This window comes from Centruroides vittatus, unplaced genomic scaffold (genome assembly GCF_030686945.1).
Source record: "Centruroides vittatus isolate TY-2023 unplaced genomic scaffold, ASM3068694v2 contig_2696, whole genome shotgun sequence".
NCBI lineage: Eukaryota > Metazoa > Arthropoda > Arachnida > Scorpiones > Buthidae > Centruroides > Centruroides vittatus.
Window position 1 is genome coordinate 883,500 of NW_027121716.1, and position 21,328 is coordinate 904,827.

At 27.0% G+C, this 21,328-nt stretch overlaps 1 protein-coding gene across 1 annotated transcript; it reads left to right on the plus strand.

Annotated features, from left to right (window-relative positions):
- Positions 1-3,854: 3,854 nt before the first annotated feature.
- Positions 3,855-7,917, plus strand: LOC136971748 (endochitinase-like). Its single transcript, XM_067266246.1, has 8 exons — positions 3,855-3,925; positions 4,008-4,208; positions 5,196-5,458; positions 5,804-5,907; positions 5,991-6,114; positions 6,425-6,619; positions 6,821-6,943; positions 7,023-7,917. The coding sequence occupies exons 1-8, from the start codon at positions 3,874-3,876 to the stop codon at positions 7,608-7,610; spliced, it is 1,650 nt and encodes a 549-aa protein (XP_067122347.1). The 5' UTR covers positions 3,855-3,873; the 3' UTR covers positions 7,611-7,917.
- Positions 7,918-21,328: the final 13,411 nt, after the last annotated feature.

The window sequence follows — 21,328 nt, forward strand, 5'->3', positions numbered from 1 at the left end:
TAACGTTGACTTTCATCATTAAAGACTAGAATCACTCTTAAAATGTCAATAATAGAAAAACCTTTAAGAACTCTGAACAATTTTAAATCTTTAATATAGTTTCAAGTTATATAAATGAAATTTATACAATAAATTTAGTTTTTTTTTTTTTAAATCTAAAAATCGGTATCAAGTAATTACAGAAAAGTATTTTCAACTTTAGTTTTTATCAAAAAATTCATCAGATAAAAACCATTTTTTTAAAAATTGTTATAAAAATTCATTATCTATATAATTCATTATAAACATATTTTTTGCACTTTTATTATTAATAATTATCATTATATCTGCTATCTCTTTAATTTTAAAGCGATTTTTCTTTTTTTTTTTGTAAATATAAAACGAAGCATCACCAAAAATAGCAAAGATCATAAATATTAAAGATACAGATACGGAATTTTTATCATTTGCTACATTACATTATTAATTTATAAATTACAGATATTATGAAAAAGTTAAAAAGGAAAAAAAAATTTATAAAATTAATGTCAATTTAAAATCTTACAAGTGAAAAAATATATACATATCATATTAAAATATGTAAAATATTTAAAACAACTTTGCTTTCCTTGCTTTTATAGAAATAAGAAAATATATTTTGGAATTTAAGGAATTGAATCGAATTAAATATTTCAAAAAGACATTAAATTTTTTTAAAATACAACCACATTTTAAACTTTGTTAATATTTAATCAAGTATAAAAGTTAAATTGATTTCCATTATAAATCATTATACCTTAAATATTAGGCTTATATATATATATATATTATTAAAATGCGACGTTATTACTTTCATTTACATTAATCAAATGTTATTTCAAACTGGTTATCAGTTTTTCCTCTTCCTAATTTTTAAACTTAAGAAGTTATTATTTTATTTTTAATTTTAATCTTTCGTTCTAGGTAATTACAAGCAATAACTCTTTGAATGAAATCATTATTCAATTTATAAATTAAAAATTCTTATTATATTTTCTAAAGATTAAACGTCTGTTTTTATTTCTCTATTCAATTTAATCATTATTTAATTCTTAAACTTTACAATTTTATCAAAAAAAAAAAAAAAAACCCCAGTAATTTTGTAATTTTAATTTTAAAAATTAATCTATTCAAAATCAGCATTTTGCATTGTTTTAAATCTTTATATTCTAAATAATTCTTTAGAAATTAAGTAAATTTCCTACCAGGATATCATTTTATTTTTAGATTTGTTTTTACATACAAAATATTTATAAATTAATTATAATAGATTATTTATTTACGAACAAATTACAGTTTTCGTTACAAATTTAATGGCTATTTTAAATCAATATATTAAATTCTCGTAGCTAGTTTTAAAGGTTAACTACTCTTGAAATTACTGTATAGAATAGTGTTTGTAACACATTCGTTACATGGCAGTTACGACACGTCGTTACGTCTTATCGCTTCATACTTTAGTTGTTAAATCCGTTCGACGACACATCAAACACGTGTATTGATAACAATTAAAAGTGGAACAGTTGACGTATGTGATCCATAAGTGGTTTATTTTAATAACAGGCTATTTGTAAAATGTCTCCTCGTATAATTTCGAACATTCTATTCGAACAGTAACGAGAAGCATGTTTTCCGTGACCTATCTTGAACCTTTAAACTATGCATAATAATAAGACACGTGACATCTATTTATTATTCGGATTGGATGATGCAATCACTGTGACAACAACCCGGTTCCCAACTTAGATACGCGACAATTTATAATGATATACATTTAATTTCCTATTAAATGCATATATATGAAATCTAATTAACAATAAATGTACGTTTGATTATATTATCCAGCTTCTAGAATGTAGATTTGGTATCTAAATTAAGTTTTCTTACTTTAAAGTATGAATTTTAACGATTTTTTTTTTTTAAACATCTAAACATTCTAAAGCAACTTCGAGATATCAAGATTATAAATTTAAAAAAGGAGTAAACATATTAAGAATTCAGTTAATTCTAAGAATCTTTTACAGAAAAATAATGTCGTAAGAGGTTCGAATATCAAGAATAATAAATTATTTAACGTATTTTTAGAATAGTTTCTGAAAATTTAAGTTGTATATCTTAAAACAATTAATTATCTTTCGATATAAAATATTCGTAGTATTAATTTATAAAGTGCATTTGCATTTTCTTCCAGTGAACGATTAAGTAGTAATAAGTTGTCTCTTTCTTATTTTCATCTTCTAGACATCTTTTATATCAATCCTGCAACCTCTAGTAATTCACCTGGATCATCATAATCCATTAATATACGCTCGGAGGCAAATGGCTTTGGCGATTAACTGTTCTTTCTACTCTCATCTGTATAGCAATTTCACTAATCGATAAAACAGGACCGATGACAAGATTCTATTCTCTTAATTGCTACCGATATAGAGAATGTCACGTACAGAACTTTATAACTTCTTTAAAATGCAATTGACTCGACTGTTAAACCCTATCATTATCTTCAAAACTATAGTATTAACTCCTTAGTTTAGTATTGACAGGAGCTACGGTTAAGAGATAATATTGTAATTTTATCTTAAGTTATATCCAAGAACAAACAAAGTTTCGAGGTTTTGTAGATTTGTTGCAAAATTCTAATCTTATTTTCTTCGAATTAATTTTTATTGTTTTTATTTTATCTAAACTATGCGTTAACACTTCACATATAGGTCCTCATATCCTCTCACTATTTGATCTGAGCAAAGTAAGTCTAATTTTGTATTAATTTACCCTTTAAAACATCTAAAATAATTATAAAAAGTTTAAAAAAATAATTAAAATATTATAAATCATCCATAAAACCATAAAAATATTATTAATATATTTAATTTTAAATTAAAATCAATTATATCGTATTACATTTCATATACGAAAAGATGAATTATTAATTATAATAAAACTGGATGAAAAGTTATTAAATAAATGATCAAATACGAATTTTTGCTGTTTTTTTTTTTAACTGTCAACTTAAATTATAAGTTATATAAATAAACCAGTTTGAAGTGATTTATTTATGCAACTCGCATCTTTTAAAATATATGATTTAAGCTGTAATCCACCATTTGGTATGACTCGAATGACCATAATAACGTCATCAGTATTTAAAAATTTTAAATTCATAATCACGTGGTCGGACGTACCAATGAGTGACCTTTGTAGTGTGACACAATTTTCTTGTAGTGGTTCGACCACAATTGTTTAAAGGCCGAAACAATGAATTAACTTGATTTATTCGTAACGAAAGTAAAAGAATTTTATCTTTGAAAAAGGTATTTTTGTTTTTTTTAAAATATATTTTATATATTTAAAAATATTTAAATCCACTATTTTAAAATTTTCTAGACACGTTTAAAAGGCAATTGAATTACAATTTTTTATACAATTTTCACTGCAAAAATATCGTAAAGATTTAATTAATATTTACGAGTTTAGTTTTAACTGAACTTTCCACCAGTCGCAATTATTACTTCCGTGATTTAAAATCCATTAATTATAATTAATTTTAATGAATTATTATAACTCCAACGACCGACTTTAATAAAATGAATTGATGTTATAATTTTAGCTTGATTAATTGAATCAAATTTAAAATTAGATATGCAAAATATCAAATTTTATCACGTGTAATCTTTAACGTGTAAAGTTTTCAATTTACACGACACGAATATATATAGATGTACAGTACCTTTTAATTTAAAATATTTATTCATTTAATTATTTTTAAATTTAATTTTTTAATCACTTTTATTACTTTATTTTTAAAAAAAACCTTAATCTTCTTTACTTTATACAGGGGGAAAAAAGCATTCTTAAATGGCTGTAATTTTCAAATTCATGTACTTACTTTCTATACTTTTAACTGCAGGTACGTAAACATTGCTATTATTTTTTTAACTACAAATTATAAAGAAATTTTATAATATTTATTCTTTATCTTACGTAAACAGGAATCTTAGTAAAGGGGTCACAAGATGCGAAAGTTGTCTGTTACTTCACATCATGGGCTTCTTATAGACCCCCACCAATGAACTATAACATCAAAGATATACCGGTCGATATATGTACTCATCTCATATATTCTTTTGCCGGATTAGATAACAATACGTGGCAATTGATGAGCTTGGATCCACTATTCGATATTGGAAGAGGTAAAATCTTTTTAGTCTAACAGAAAAATATTTTCAGTATAAATATGGCCGTGAAGGAATGGAAAATGTATACTTTCTCTTACTATCTTGCCTTACAATTTCGTATTAAATATAATATTTTGTGTAAATAAAGGTAACAATATCTGAATTATATATTATACATTTTTCTTTACTACATCAGAGAAATATCTAAAATTATAGGTTAAAACTAATTAGCAATCGAACCTTAATGTATCGTACAATATAATTATTTCCTGATACATTAAGGTTAATATATGTATAGACGTCTTAAAGTTGACAAATTAATACAAAAATATGCTTTGTATTGGCTATTATAGTTGGCTATATATAGTATATTATTGTAAAAAACTCTCACGAGAATTTTACTTCATTTAAGGACTTGTTATATCGAGGAGAAGAGCACAGAAAAACTAGAGAACGACAATCATTTTTCATAAAAAAATATCTGAAAAAAACGACTGTCATCCTGTAGTTTTTGTACGCTCCTTCTCCTTAATGTAATTAGCCCGTAAATGAAGTGAACGGTTTTTATAATACTTAAAATAAGAACAAGAAGCAATGATCATAATCATATATACTATACTTTAGTACAGCTAGAGTTGTTGTGTATTACACTCGTGCGCGAATGCTATAAATTTTATGATAAATTTAATCAATGCGTTAAATATTCTAAGAATATTTAAAAATTTAACAATGAAATTGTTAAGAAAATTCTTACGACGAACTTAATAAAACTATGACGTCAACGGAAGCATACCCGCTAATTAAATGACGTTATTTAAATAATATTTTCCACTGAAAAATTTTTTGATAAGTTTCCAATGAATTTATGGAAATTTTGATTGACGTATATTGAATAATTTCATCAGTTTTTTTTTTAAATTACATATTTCCATTATTTTTAAATATTATATAAATATTTTTGCATTTTACTCATTTTTCAAACTATGATAAATTATGTTTCAGATGGTTATAGAATTTTTAACAGTATAAAGAAATCGCATGGAAAAGTAAAAACACTTTTAGCAGTTGGTGGATGGAACGAAGGAGGTAAAAAATGTTCAGAAATGGTAAGCGACAACAACAGACGACGAGATTTTGTAAAAAGTGTGGTGCAATGGCTTCTCAAGTATGATTTCGATGGCCTCGACTTAGATTGGGAATATCCTGGTGCTCTCGATCGAGATGGAAAAATAACAGATAAACAAAACTTTGTCTCGTTGGTTGAAGTATGACATATATATATTTAAGTAAATTACTTATAAAACTTAATTTTTAAGTTTACAATATGTACGTATTACTACATTTATTTAAATTATGAAGAACAGAACTTAAACACTAAGCATTTAAAATGTATTTTATACAGCTGTTTCATCAAACTATAAGTTTATCGAATGTAAAAATATTTACCAATTTTAGTAATAAATTCAAAGTGGTAAAGCGATACGTGCTCATTATACACATTGATTAATGTACTATACTAAGTAATACTTATTATATTAATCTGTTTAAGAGCAGAAATTGATATAATCTAATAAAATAAGCAAATAGTAAAACTATATTTTCATTCTTAGGAATTGAAAACTGCTTTTATAGCCCATAATTTAATGCTAACTGCTGCGGTACCAGTGGCTAAGTTTCGTTTAGACGAAGGTTACCAAGTTGAAGAACTTGGAAGGTAAATCATCTTAATCGCTTTTACTCTCTCTAAAACTATTAAAAAAGTAATCGCGCTAGTTTTTTCCCTGTTTTTTTTTATAGATTATTAGATCAAATCCACCTTATGGCCTACGATTTAAGAGGTAATTGGGATGGTTTTGCCGATGTTCATAGTCCACTTTACAGAAGGCCGAATGATAAATGGGCATACGAGTTCCTAAATGTGGTAAATATCAATTTTTTTTGGTGTTTACAAAATTTTATCGCCCGTGAGGAAATATTTGTTATGAATACAGAAGAAAAATATACTTTTTTTAAACTTAAATGCTTCTCACGTACTGCCTATAAGCAATATAAGTTGTTGTAACTCGACATAAGAGAAATTAGAAAAAAGAAAACTTGTCCAAACATATTTTTTATCTTTGAAACTTTCATTGAAATAAAATAATTTATGGAATCAATACAATTTAATTATTTATAAAGAGTAATAAACGATAGTTTAATGTTGATTACTCTATTTTTATTACTAATTGCAGCACGATGGAGCCGAATTATGGGTTAAAATGGGTGCTCCCAAAGAAAAACTTGTAGTTGGGGTACCATTTTATGGTAGAAGTTATACTTTAGGTAATGTTAATTCCGTAGGTATTGGGGCACCTATAGTGCAGTGGCAAGGAGGTGGTGCTGAAGGTCCTTACACTAGAACTAAAGGGTTTCTATCTTATTATGAAGTAAGTAAACTATGTTAGAATCTTCCAAACTTTGTTTATTTTTTTTTTATATAAAAGAACAATTGACTATAATTGTGATGTTAGTATGTAATACCACTTAAAGCTAGGGATTAAACAATGTGAAATGATAGAAAACAAGTTGTAAATGTTTTTTAACTGACGACAAAGGTATGTTTTATATAAATATGATGCATTTTATAGATTTGCTATGGTGTAAAATATAAAGGCTGGAAGAAAAGCTACGACAAGATTGGCAAATGTCCGTTTGCTTATCATAACGATCTATGGGTAGGATACGAAGACCCATACAGTATTGAAGAAAAAGTAAATAGAAATAATTAATTTAATTATATACTATAAAATGATGCGTAGATTAATTTAAAACGTTTGACCTGATTTTCAGATGAATTTTATCTTAGAAAACAATTACGCAGGTGCCATGATTTGGGCTTTGGACATGGACGATTTTCAAGGCGTTTGTGGCAAAAAGAATGTTTTAATAAATGTTATCAATGATAAATTAAGAAGGCATAAAAGATCTACAACTGTTGCTCCGACAGCAAGTTCTACGGACACATTGATCGATTTACCTGCCACGACTATAAAATCTGGTCTTACATCAAAACCAACTTCTAAAACCGTTCATCCAATAACGACCGTGAAGACTTTAACATCTAAAAAACCTACCAATCCTGATTTTCCAACGACTTCTAAGCAACAACCGACGACTGTTAAACGTTTCTCGACTAACAATTACGACTTTACCACTGTAAAGCCTTATTATATTTCAACTTCAAAGCCAAATGTTAATTGTTTAGGTTTACACGGTGTATACAAAATAGATAAAAGCGACTGCAGAAATTTTTATTGGTGCGTTTTCGAAAAACCAATTAAGTATACATGCCCCGAAAGTACCGTTTGGGATGCAAAACATAATGTATGTAATTGGCCTTTTCTAACCGAAAGACTCGGATGTAAGAACATAAAGTAGACAGCAACTGTGAAGAGTTTATCATCTATATGACTTCTAGACCTCATCAAAACTACCAAAAGCATTAATTAATTGTCATATAATCAAATTAAAATTCAATATTTATAGTTAATCGCGAGTATTTTTCACATAGACTGATAATACTAAATTATGCAATGGATTTCACAATCAGTATTGGTCTTCGTGATACACAATGGTGATTTTATTCGTGTATAATAAAACATAGAAAATACACATCACACATCAAAACCAATACAGAAATGATAATATTGGCCTTCAAATTATTTAAAATTCGACTTCGAATGCTTTATTTTGGAGTGTTAATGAACTGTTTTGTTTCATTGCTCATAATGCAAATGTTTGTATGAAATGTATGAGTATAAATTCTAGTCAGATTTTAAGAATTGTATATGATTTAAATAACGAGATGCTCAAATTGTATTATTTTAAAATGTTAATTCAGTATAATAAATTCCACGAAAAATATATATTTTTATAATACAAACAGTGTATAAAAATAATATATATTTCTGTACAAATTTTACTTTTTTGTTAACTATATAAGAGAAAAATGATTAAATATTTTTAATATAATTTTGAATTATCTATTTGATATAATAATATAAATATATATCGAGTTAAATATACTTTAAACATATTTTATGTCCTTAATTTTAATTAAAAAGTTTCACGGAAAAAAAAAACTAAAATTTTAATGCGTTAAAAAAAATTTAATTGAGCTAATTTTAGAGATTTAAAGTTGATAATATGGAATGAAATTGATCTCTATTGAATGAAAAATATCTTGAAAATAATGAAATTGAGGAAGGGATAATAAATTTTATTGAAGGAAGATAAAATTGCCAAACTTTTTGTTTTCAATTTACTTCGTTTCTATCAGGAAATATTTTTTGCTGATAAAAGAATTCTTATTATTCAAAAATTATTCTCTACCATTTTTATGAGATTAAAATAATTTATCAACCAAAAAATAGTAAAGTATTATTCGAATTAAATAGCAATCTGCAACCATGCCGCATACATTAATTAGATGCATTTAATTACATAAATATTAATAAATTATATAAAACTTTTTTAAAAATAGATTTTTATAAATAATTTATACGGCATGTGTGAAGGTCTCAAAGAAAAAATTTCTAGGACGATAACTTTATTACCTGTTCTGGACAAAGTTTAGTATGCAAGACATAAAAATTTACTTTGTGGAATACGAAATTTTTTTCTCTTGAACTTAAGTTTTGTTTAAAGAGAAAAAAACTTATATTTTAAATAAAACTATTTTAGAATACAAACAAATTGGCAATGTCTGCCACATGTCCGTCTATCTATCGATTTAAGAGAAAAAAACAAAAATGCCAACAAATTTATCCTGATAGTAGAAAGATGTGTCATAGTATCGAACTGTTGTGTTCTAAACTTGAAAAAATAAAACTTTGTAACTAAAATGTGACCTTTTTATGTATATATTTTATTCAAATTTTACGATTTTACGTATGTAAAGTTTACCATTTTTTCGTTAAAAGGTGTTAAAGATGCTCCATATACAAGTTTTACGTGATATTTTACGTACTTTTATTCTTCGAAGTCACGAAGATCAGCTTTAGTAAAAGACGTAAAATATATTTCATGATATAAATTTTAAAAATAAATGTTAAAAGTATTTATAAATCTACAAGTTTTTTATCGTTTAAAAATATTAAAAATAAAACTTGTGAAAAGTATTCTTTATCTATCAAAAATGAAATTAATTAAAACCTACAAGAAATAATTTAGAACTCAATTATATACGTTTCATAATACACAAAATTACAATTTTATCATAAAATAATACAAAATGATATTTAAATTTATGCAGGAATTAAGGAAATCGTTTTCGAGTGAATATCAAAACTGTATCCATTTATAGAAACTTCATATAGTTTTGCAACGTAGATGTAAACTCTTCATTAGTATTATTAATAATTTTGAATAAAATCTTGAAGGAATAACTATTATAAATATGATAGATCCCCTTTATATAGTCTTAAATTCCATTAAAAATTTTGGTCTATATCCAAGAAGACATTTCATTTTTGAATTTATGTAAACAATATAAACCATATTCAATAACGAATGTATCGAAAACACGTGTACATTGTATGAGTTACTGTAGAGGAAGAAATGTTACCGTGTATTTTAATCAAGTTTACCTTGAGTAGACCTAACGTTATCAATAAAGGTCGTTATAAATGATGACCTTTTGACCACGTGTCGCTTCTTTTTAACATTTGCCTTATTCGGGAAAGCTGCAATGACATCTAGACAAGTGATTAATGACTTCCGAATTCCACATAATTAACTGTGTGGTGACAAACGTTGCCTACTAATAAAACAGTTGCTATGATTAATGAGTGTTATTGGAAATGTAGGCTATTATGTTGTTTTTATATTTTAAAAAATCGTACTGCTAAGTTGCTTAATTAATTTTACATTTTGTAATTTATCAGACTAATTTATTTATATTTGTATAAATGCAATGCATGTATAGGCCTAGTATATAAATCGAAAAATGTAGTACTCACAGTCATATATTTCTATGTTTGATATTTATAAATTAAAGGACTAGCTATTTAAAACTAATATCTTTTTCAGTGCAAATAAAATATAAGAAATTTGAAAAATATGTTAACAGAAAAACGATAAAAGATACCATCTACATGCCATATGAATTTAAAAATGTTGTATTTGATTCAGGTGTATATGACGTGACTTAAAAATATTACTTTTTATGCACATGTTTCGGATATAAATCGTAAAGAATCACCTGTATTTGAAACAAATTTAAATATGACTATTTTTATGAAGAAAATGAACATCAAATGCCATCTGCAGTCGAACAAAATTGTTATTTTTATTAAATTTTTTCCTTTAAAATCTCTTCAAAGTAAAAGTTTTTTAAAAAAATAAACTTTTATTAATTTAATATAAAGCTAAAAATCAAAAGTTAAAAAAAAAATTCAAAATGTATTAAATTTTTTATTTACAATATTTAAATAAAGTATGTTTAGAGTCGAATAAAATGACAGACTACACAGCAAAATAAGGGGAAAAAATCCAGTTTAATTAAAACATCTAAAGGATGTTTAAACTAAATAATGTTACAATTCCTTTCAGTAACAAGATTAACAAATTATTTACCGTAATTAATTTCAGCAAAGGAAGAAGGAAATGACTTTATAAATCATTTGGATCTGAATTTCAATTTAAAGTTAAATTAATGTGATCATGTAAATAGATTAAACGATAATAAATATCATTAATGTTCTTTTAAACACTCTAATTATTTGATAAAACTGAATTTTAACAGATTTACTTAACGAACTTTTTCTTTTCTTCTTATCTGATTAATTACTTTGCAATATTTTTATGTACATAAAATTATATAAATTACAATATTTAATAACGGGATGGAAATGCATTCATGTATCGTTAACTAGTCACAACTACATCAGAAATTTTTATAAAAAAATGAATTAATTAAAGTAATTCTATTGTTATTTAACTGGCACAGTGAACACAGTGGTGAGGCTAGTGTCATCTATAGATGAAATTCTGTATCCTCGTGTAGCTGGGGACTGTGGTATACAGCGATGTTCTGTAATGTTTTCATTGTAGGAATACATTTGTTTGATTAATTATAGTATTTCTTTATTAATTATTATTATTTTAGTTTTGGACATTGATATTTCAATTACTATTTAGTAATAATTTCGGCTCAATTTAAGTTTACTAAAATAAATATCAGAAAAAATTCAAATTACTTTCATCTTTATTTATTTTTACTGTGATTACTTAGTAATTCGTTATTATTATTTGCTTAATCAAGTACTGGACGTTATGAATATTTACATCCGAATTTTTAATATTCGTTCTACTTACTGCAAATTTTTACAGGGGAATACAGTACGTGTTCTACTTTACTTAGATTTCGTGCAAATTTCATCACAATTTCATGAAAATTTGTTCGAATTTTATGTATTATTAACGTTTCTTCTAAGATTTCTTTGATGATAAATCGAAAGGTTTGAAAGCACTCGTGATTTTATAAACGTTTTATCTTTTAGCATCTTCAAAATACTTTGTTTTATTGCTTTATTGGAAGATGCTAAAAGACAAAACGTTTATAAAATCACGAGTACTTTCAAACCTTTCGATTTATCATCAAAAGAATCTTAGAAGAAACATAAAATTCGAACAAATTTTCATGAAATTAACATAAAATTTCTCCTGGTGATGCTGAACCGAAAGGTTCTCAAGTAGTCTGAATTTTGTAAACATTTATATTTTATTGTCTTCCAGTAAACAGTCCTTGTCTTAAAACAGTGAAATAAATTATTTTAAAATGTAGGCCTACGTTAATTTTTCAAAAAAAGACGTGTGAGTATTTACGTATAAAGACAAAGTGACTGTACTTTGCGATTTAATTCCGAATTTCAAATAAAAACCAGTTTGTTTCTAAATGCAGAATTTGGGATAATAGGCCTACGTGTTTGTGTCTAATGTACTGTTTAATAAACCCCAGGGAATTACATTTCCATTTATCGGGTTTGTTATGTTATGTTACATTCCCCATAACAAACCCAATAAAAAAGAATAGAATTCCCGTTTCATAAACAGAAATTCATTATATTTTCTACCCTTGAAAAGATCAACCTAGAGCATTATTTAATGTGACTGGAAAACTACTATATACAACACTGTAATACTGTAAAATGTGCATAAATGTTGTCAATAAAAACAATTTAAAACTTAACAGTCATATTTAACTTTTATTTGAGTTATGATCTCACAAGAACGTTTTAACTGGCGTTTCACATTGTTTAATATTTCAGTCTAACCAATTTTTAATAATTGACTTCGTCACAATTCAAAAACAAGTTAATTAATAAAAAAATATTATTTTGCTTAATAAAAATATTAAAACGTGACTCTCGAATATATTATACTTTTCTCTCATTCAAAAAGATTATTCATGAAAAAAATCGTTTTTAAACGATACTCTAAGCTCTGTTAATCCCTTATTAATACGAACTTTTTTGAGTCACATTAATCTGTGAAGATCTCACATAAATTAATTTTTAAGCAGATCAGAAAATATAATATTTTATATTTTAACGGGAAATTATTTATTGTGACATCATCACAATGCCGGGCTGCAATGTTTAATTATATTTTTAATTTATTTCATTTAAAATTTGTGCTCTCCGCCTCGATTAGTACTGTAGTGTCTTGTTCCTGTACATTATACTTTTCCTTTAACAATAGAGTCGTCCGGTCATCTATCTAAGAAGTTTCGGGAAAAGATTTTGAATTGAAATCACCTGACTTCCGGTTTACATCGGAAATTCTTATATAGTTAATCGAGCCTCCTGCTCCTATGGTTTCCATATCTGGTCTCGTCGTTCATCTATCTACTCCGTTGTAAAGATTAAGGAAAGGCTGACAGACATTCGGACGGATGGACGAACCGACGACAGTTAAAATTTATAGGTCTACAATTTTTTCAAATTGTAGCCCAATAATAATAAATGAACTAATTAATAAATCTTTTTAAATGAAAATAACGTTGAGTTAACTGATAAAATATAGTCGATTTAAGCTTTAAAAATTGAAATTAAATACAGTCGATTATACTGAAAAAAGAAAAGTTCTTGCAACACAATTTTCTTTCTTTCTTTTTTTGATGTTATTGAAAATCCCACAATACATTTTCTCTTTCGTTAATTGAAAAGTTTTCTCTTTGCTTTCTTCAAGCTCTTTATAGAAAGGACGTGTATTGAAAAAAACTCATTTAAGTACAGTACAAGAGTTGTATTCTTCACTTTAATAATTCAAGATTTTTTATTGACATGTATTAATAATCTTTAAAAGACATATGATACATACACAAATAGTATTTATTTATTTTAATAATTTTTTTGAATAAATTACAATAAAATTAAAGTCTTTATCGTTCGTATTTATTTTTCTTCCAAACAATAATCTCTTGTGGCGTAATAAATCAACGAAATAATGTTCTAGTTACGAAGTCTGAAAATAAATTCCAATTTAAAGCAACGTCTAGTGAAGTAAATTATTTTCTCAATTAAGTAAACACAAATTTATTCAACTGAAGAAACAATTTCCAGCTTAGAACTCGACTAGAGACGTGCTTGTTAACGTTGCTGATAATTTTAGCGAGACTTGTTCATCAAAATCGATTGTACTTTGTGTAAATGTTAAGATGAAATCCAAGTAGACATTGAATTACAGAGAAAACGAGATGTTACAGATTTACAAACTTTTCTATTTAACTCTTATTTCTTTCAGATAAAAATTTTATTATTATAGTAAATTGGAAGCGTTCATAAAAAGATCAAATTTCTAATTTCTAATTAAGTTGTAAGAATGCTTCGAAATTGCTTATTTTAATTATATTTATGATATATTTAAACGATAATTTATTAATTTTATTTTTAATCTAATAACGTTTTTCATATGTAATTCAATAAAGCAATAAATAAATAAATAATAATAATGATTTGAATGAAATCTGAAATATTGCAAAAATATTGTTTTTTTTCAGATTAACTAAACAAATTATTTTTATTATTTATTTAAATTGATAAAATTAGAAACAATAAATAGACATTCACGCTTAATAATGGCCTGTCTTAATTCTCAAAATAAATATCTTATTTAAAAATCCACATGATTAGTTCCTTATTATCCTAGTTTCTAGTAGCAAGTTACTTTCTCGAATCAAGTTTTAAAATTTAATGAATTCAGTACAAACACAAACAAAATAATCTACTTTTTTCTTTTTTTAAAAAAACTGGAGTTTATTTACATGTTTGTTATAAATATATATTTGTAAATTAAACACATTATGAGCAAAAATAAGTATAAAAATTTATTTATAAATATCAGTTTTCCAAAATTTCAACTTTTTAATCCATTGATTTTTATGATGTAATAATCTATTTTAAAGCATATTACTGAAATTCAATGCCAAAAGTCATTATCAATCATTTCCTATCCACTTCAGGATGAAGTTCTTTCCAAGATTTTTTTCTATAACTTTTCTTTCCATGCAAAATTCTCATTTCATCTTTCCATTCAGTCTTGTAGGATTGTCATTTCAATTTCATAGGATCTTTCTTACAGCATAGAGTAAGTTTATAACTCTAATGTCATGTAGCATGCCCATTGCTAATAATCCAAGCAATAGAATATCAACATCAAATACATCAAACTATAATAAACAATTATATTATTAAATAATTTTTATATTACTTCAATTTAACAAAATAATGAAGAATTTTGTTAATTAAATCAAAATATAATTTATTTAAATAACACCTCAGGAATAAACTATCAGTTTTTGCATTATAAAAATATCAAAAATATCTTAAAATAAAAGCTGTAGGACTATATTAACATTTATTATAATTTCTATATTGTAAATTTTAAATATTTATTAAAACTTTGCATTTTTATACAAACTTTTGTTCCTTTTTTATTCAAAGAAACCGGCATGAAATGCATAGATTTTTAAATAATAAATAACATCTTAAATCTCTTATAATGTTAATTAAAAAAAAATAACTCTGGCCAATTTTTTAAAATTCGTGTCAATAAATTAAATATAAAAAGTGTTTTAATGAACTGAATTAATTTTCTTTAAGAGATATTTTTCCATAAAAATAAAAAATTAAGTTATTACTGAGATGACTTCAAGGGCAATTAACGAAATACAAATTATAATATGAAAATATCAAATTCAAGTTTGTCGATTTTTAATTAGCTTAGCAGGAAATTCGAGTTGTGTAGGAAAAAATTGAGAAAATAAATCTGATGTAGTCGCTGCACGATTTAATTCATGTAATATGTATTATTGATAATTTGTTAATCGTGAATTAAAAAGAAGTGAATAAAAGAAAAATCAGTTATATGCTTTTTTTAGTTTAGAATTTTTAAATCAAACTAACATTTATTTCTGGTTTCAAATCATTGTAAAAATGAATAAATATCATTTTAAAGTGATGACGTTTTTAATAACAAAATATTACTCCATTGGCGCTTTAACTGTGATGAATAATATATTACAGTTGGTCCAGTACAGGGTGATCCGTTTGGCTGGAGATAATTTGAAGCTGTATCATGATAAACCCATTAATTGTACCGTATGAAGTTCAAATTCTGCTACAACGACAAGAGAAGACAACAATTTACAATTCCCTGTACCTGCCAGAGGCACAACCAGGGGCAGTTTCGGTGTGTAGTTTCATCACGTGACGGAAACGAAAACGACAGTAACCATGGAGCAATGCACTAAACGTTTCTTTTGGTATGTAAACTTTGAGAGTATTGCTTACAGCATGTACAAGCGGAGAAAGTACATTTTCAGGTAACGTCCAACAGCGTATTGTCATATTTTGTATAGCAAAGTCAACTCCAAGAACAACTTTTTCTCGGACTATGCACCAATGCAACAGATGGGTTTTTTTCTGAGGGTCACACTCGTGTGGCTTTATGACTGACTTTGTTTCTTCAAATACGCAATATCAACTCATTATGCAATCGTACTTAGGCGCCTTCCTGAAACTATAAACGTGAGAAAACTCGTGTGTAGCAGCGTCACACTTACAGTATCAAAGGACAAGGTTATTGCGTTGCTTCGGAGTCAGTACCATTTCCACGTTTGTCACACAACGAAACACAATTGAAACTTCCACCCTTTCTTTTCGCTATTGAACTTCACAAGACTAATATGTTTATTGACACAGCTTTCAAATTATTCTTACTCAAACGGATTACCCTGTACAGTACATAAAAGTACAAATATACATGTCGTTACATAACTCTGGATATCTTCTATTTCGAAGTTAAGACAATGAAGAAAATATACATTTTCAAGTCTATGTTTTAATCCATTTTTTACACCAGCCACAGAAGTAACAGCTAAAAATACATGAAGATAAACTTCACGAAAAAACAAACAGTAAGTAGAAAATTCACATGGTTAAAACGATATCAACGTCAGCCTTTCTATGGAGGATCTGACGTTTACACATTAAAAACGGAAGTATAATCTTCTTACCATACCATCAAGTCCTTAACATATTTATAACTGGTCTGGCCCTCTAGTGGTGGTTCTGAGTATTCCAATTTCATTCATTTACATGTCGTTACATAACTCTGGATATCTTCTATTTCGAAGTTAAGACAATGAGTATGGTAAGAAGATTATACTTCCGTTTTTAATGTGAAAACGTCAGATCCTCCATAGAAAGGCTGACGTTGATATCGTTTTAACCATGTGAATTTTCTACTTACTGTTTGTTTTTTCGTGAAGTTTATCTTCATGTATTTTTAGCTGTTACTTCTGTGGCTGGTGTAAAAAATGGATTAAAACATAGACTTGAAAATGTATATTTTCTTCATTGTCTTAACTTCGAAATACAAATATATAGTAGAATTTTCAATACGGCCACCTCCTTACAATGACAATCTCTAAACAGCAGCCATATTTTTAGGAACTTTTTTGAAAAAATTGAATGTAAAATAACCTCCAAAACAGTTATTTTTTATGTTTCCGTCGGTGGCCATTGTTCACAGACTTGTATGTATATATGTACATACAGTTTTAAGATTGTTTTGTGTATTTTATGGTATTATATACATGAAAAAATCGTTTAATTAAAAGAAACAACAATTTTTTTGATTTAAGGAATTTAAAAATCAAAAGGAATAATTCAAAAGGATTTGGAATTTATCAAGAGCCGATTTGAGGGAAAAAAATGATGATAAAAAGAGTATGAGAAGCAAATAAAAGTAGATAAGTTAAGAGTAAGAAGGGAGGTCCTTCGTGCAAATTCAACGAAAATACATTGAAAAAAATGTGTCTCAATAATTTTTCGTTAGATAATTAGAAAGATGTTTTCTGTTTGATACTAATCTGATTATCTGATTGTATATAGAATTACTCAACACATATCCTTTGATCTAAGTCTAGATATTAATTTTTTTCTGAAATATGTTTTTAAGCAAAATATAAGTATGTTGCAATAAAAAAAACAAATGTAGATAGAGATAATGCTTATCAAAGTGCAATATCTTTTCTTTTAAAACATTTATTAACTTTATATAACTAACGAAATTAATCCAAGAAAATCAATGAGAGAAAACAAAGTAAAATCCGCTGAAGACAAATTAATTAAATTTCTACATTTTGTCACGTAATTCAGTTTTAATTTAAAATTATGTCACTATAATTTATTTGTTACAATATTTTATTCGTGCAAATTTAATTACTTAATTTTATATAGGCCCTAATTAAATATAAAAATCTATATTGGTATTATAACTTTAATTATTCATATAATCTACATTTGATTTTTAAAATCTATCCAATATAATGTATGTATAATATTTTATGACGCAGTAGAATGTTTTATGTATATATATATCATTTATCATATACAGTAAGTTTATATAGAGCTAAGTAACAAATAAATAAAGAATATAAATAAAAAAATTCATAAAGTATACATTATTTATCTTTATTTCGAATAATGCAAGAATAAAACTCCACTTTATACATAAAAATTACATAAATTTGGCGAAAGATAGAGTTCCAATAGTTGGTTCCAGTGCGTATCGATTGAAATCGAGTCTAGCTTTAGCAAATTAAATTAATAAAATTTTAATAAGAGATAATGTTGCTGTTATGAAGAAAGGTATTTTATGTTAAAGTCTCACATCTTCTCTTCAAAGCCGAATAAATGCTAATACTAAATTGGCTACTGCTCAAATACAATAGAAAAATTATTAAAATAATGTTTAAATTAAATAAAAAGGAAAAAAAAATTCTTTTAAACTGAGTTCTATCACATACACAGAATATAAATTAAGAAAACTATTTTTGTAGCAAATTAATAAATTAATAAATCTATTATTTTTATAGTACACACAGTACACAGAGCAACTTTAAAATTTATTATAATTACGGCGATTAGTTAATGAAGTGAAATAGATAATTGATTTTTAATGTTTTTAAATTTTTATTGTACAGTGAAACCTTTCTATCACGGGACACTTTTAGGACCGAAAAACCGTTCGTTATAGAGACGTGTTCACTCAAGAGAGACTTACAATGACTTTAAATGAAACATCCTTTAAACGTATCCTTTACTATTTATATTTACGAACATATAACACACATTCCACACAAGAAATATTTAATAGTAATGCGACACATTACAGTACGTGATGAATTACCATAAGAGAGTCAGTATTCTTTTTTAAAAAATGTAATTATATTTCTTTTTATAATTAATTGTAGCGATCTATTTCTCATTATATGTAATTAAATCTTGTACTGTTTGAGTCTTTTCTATTGATGTAAAACTGCTTGAGTTTGTTTAGGTAGTGTACAGCCTGTTGTAGGACTGTATTGGTGGCTCTATAGACAGGTGTCATTTCTGCTGTAGAGCCATCGCCGTAGATGTCATCGTCACCATGTTTAATCTCAGAAAGTGAATTCGATTGATGGACTAATTCAACCAACACATACACTATCAGTAAGGTAAAGATGCATCCCGAGAAGACTTCATATGGAAAACTACCTATTCAGGTGTTAGACACGTAAAGGAAACCGAGAAAACTCCACGTTAGTTGAGCACAAACTCACGACCAACTACAAAGTTCAGTGGTTTTAGCCACTCGGCCACTTACGGTCTTCAGAAAATAATTGAAAGATTGTTCTTGTATCTTGCTTGGTCACTCAGTTGGAATGTCGGACTCTATGTCGACATAATGCTTTGCAGCAATGGTGAATTTCACGGCATTTATGAGAGTCTATGTTGTTTTCATATCATTAGCAATAGCTACCACGAAATTGTAAGCGTTCTCATTGCGGTAAGGAAATTCGGCAGTGAAGAAACAACCTTGAATTTTTTATGACAGAACTTGTTTCAAGCACTTGAAATCTAAGAAATGATTTGGAAGACATTGAGTTACTTTGTCAACGTTTTGAATTTGTGATTTGTGCTTCACTACCATTTCTGTGGAGGCTATTTTAAAATTTTGAATTACGCCTTTATCTAAAGGTTGAGAGTGAAATGTCATGACATTCGATGGTAGAAATAAACTGGATGTCTGGATGTAATTTAGCATTGTCATGAAACAAAAGCACTTTCCTGTTTTGGATGAAAGCATTTTCATGTGTAGCTATTCTGACCACTCATAATTTCTCTCGTCATTCAGAAATTTCTCTTTGATTACCATTGAATTTCGATTTTTTTAATTTTATATTTTTGAAATATCTTTGACAGTCTTTCTAATTACCAGTGTTTTTTACTCATACTTGCATATAACAGAACTTTTAGTCGTTCTTTTTCTACCGGAACATGATTCATTTTTAAAGAACAAAGCTTTGTCCAGAAGAGCGCGAAAGAACAATTTTCCTGTTTCGTCTGCATTCAAAATATTTTCTAGTAAATAATCAGTGATAAAGGCCGGACTTACACATAAACTAAACAAGCTACAGCTTAGAGCCTCATGTTATGGTTTATAATGGTTTATTTGGTTATGGCAATGCGACACATGGGAGATCTATTGAGAGGGAGATAGTTCCCGGGAGAACGTTTACAGGAAACAGGTCTCTATTTAGGTTAGGTGTTACTAACGTGAAGAAAATCCGGAAAACTTTACTAAGCCAGCCCATTGGCAAGGGATAAACCCACGACTTCAGTAATTTTACCACCCGTCCACTGGTGGGCTACCTCGTGTTATGAGTTTATAGTTTATAGTGCCTGATATTTTTACATTTATTATTATTATTATTATTTGGTAGAGGGGGAAAAGACTGTTATTGGGCTGCAATTTTCAGATTGCAGAACTATACGTTCCCACTGTCGTCCGTCCATCTGTCATTCGTTAATCTCGAAAAAAGAGTTATACATATAAAAATCAAGAGCAGATATGGAAAGATTAGGGTCTAGAGCACCGATTAACTACTGTATATACAAACTTCCGGTCTTGACGGAAATTAACGTGTTTTTTTAAATTAAAAAATGATTAAAAATTGCAGCTCAGCATTGTGACGATGTCACAATAATATACATTCGAATTTTTGTTATAGCTTAGAGCCACAAAGACCTACCAGTGATAAAGGAAAGAATCGTAATACAGTAGCATAGCGAGAAACCCTTCCACTGTGCTGCTGTATTACGATCAACTCCAGTCTACTTCCCACGAACAGCTTTGAATTTGATATTATGTGGTTTTTCGAAAATTTTCAAATCATCCGTGACAAATTAGAAGCAAATTGTAAAGCTTTGGATTACATGATCGATCCTGATATAGAAACTTCTTTTGACCTTTGACTCCGTAGAACCATTCTATTGCAAAGTGGGAATAGCAATTCCCACTTTGCAATAGTCAGATTTGTTGTCGGTGCCATTATAGTACCAATGGCTGAGTAGCTCTTCTTGTTTTTTGATGATTTCCGCAGCTTGTGCTTTTCCAATCATTGAACACTTTTGTTAATTTTATCAGTTTGAATTTCTTTTGTTTGTAATATTTAATAATTTTCATCTTTTCTCTAAGGTGATTTATATAATGCAGTTATTCGACACTTTCATATTCTCTTTTTAACGCGAAAAAAAACGTGC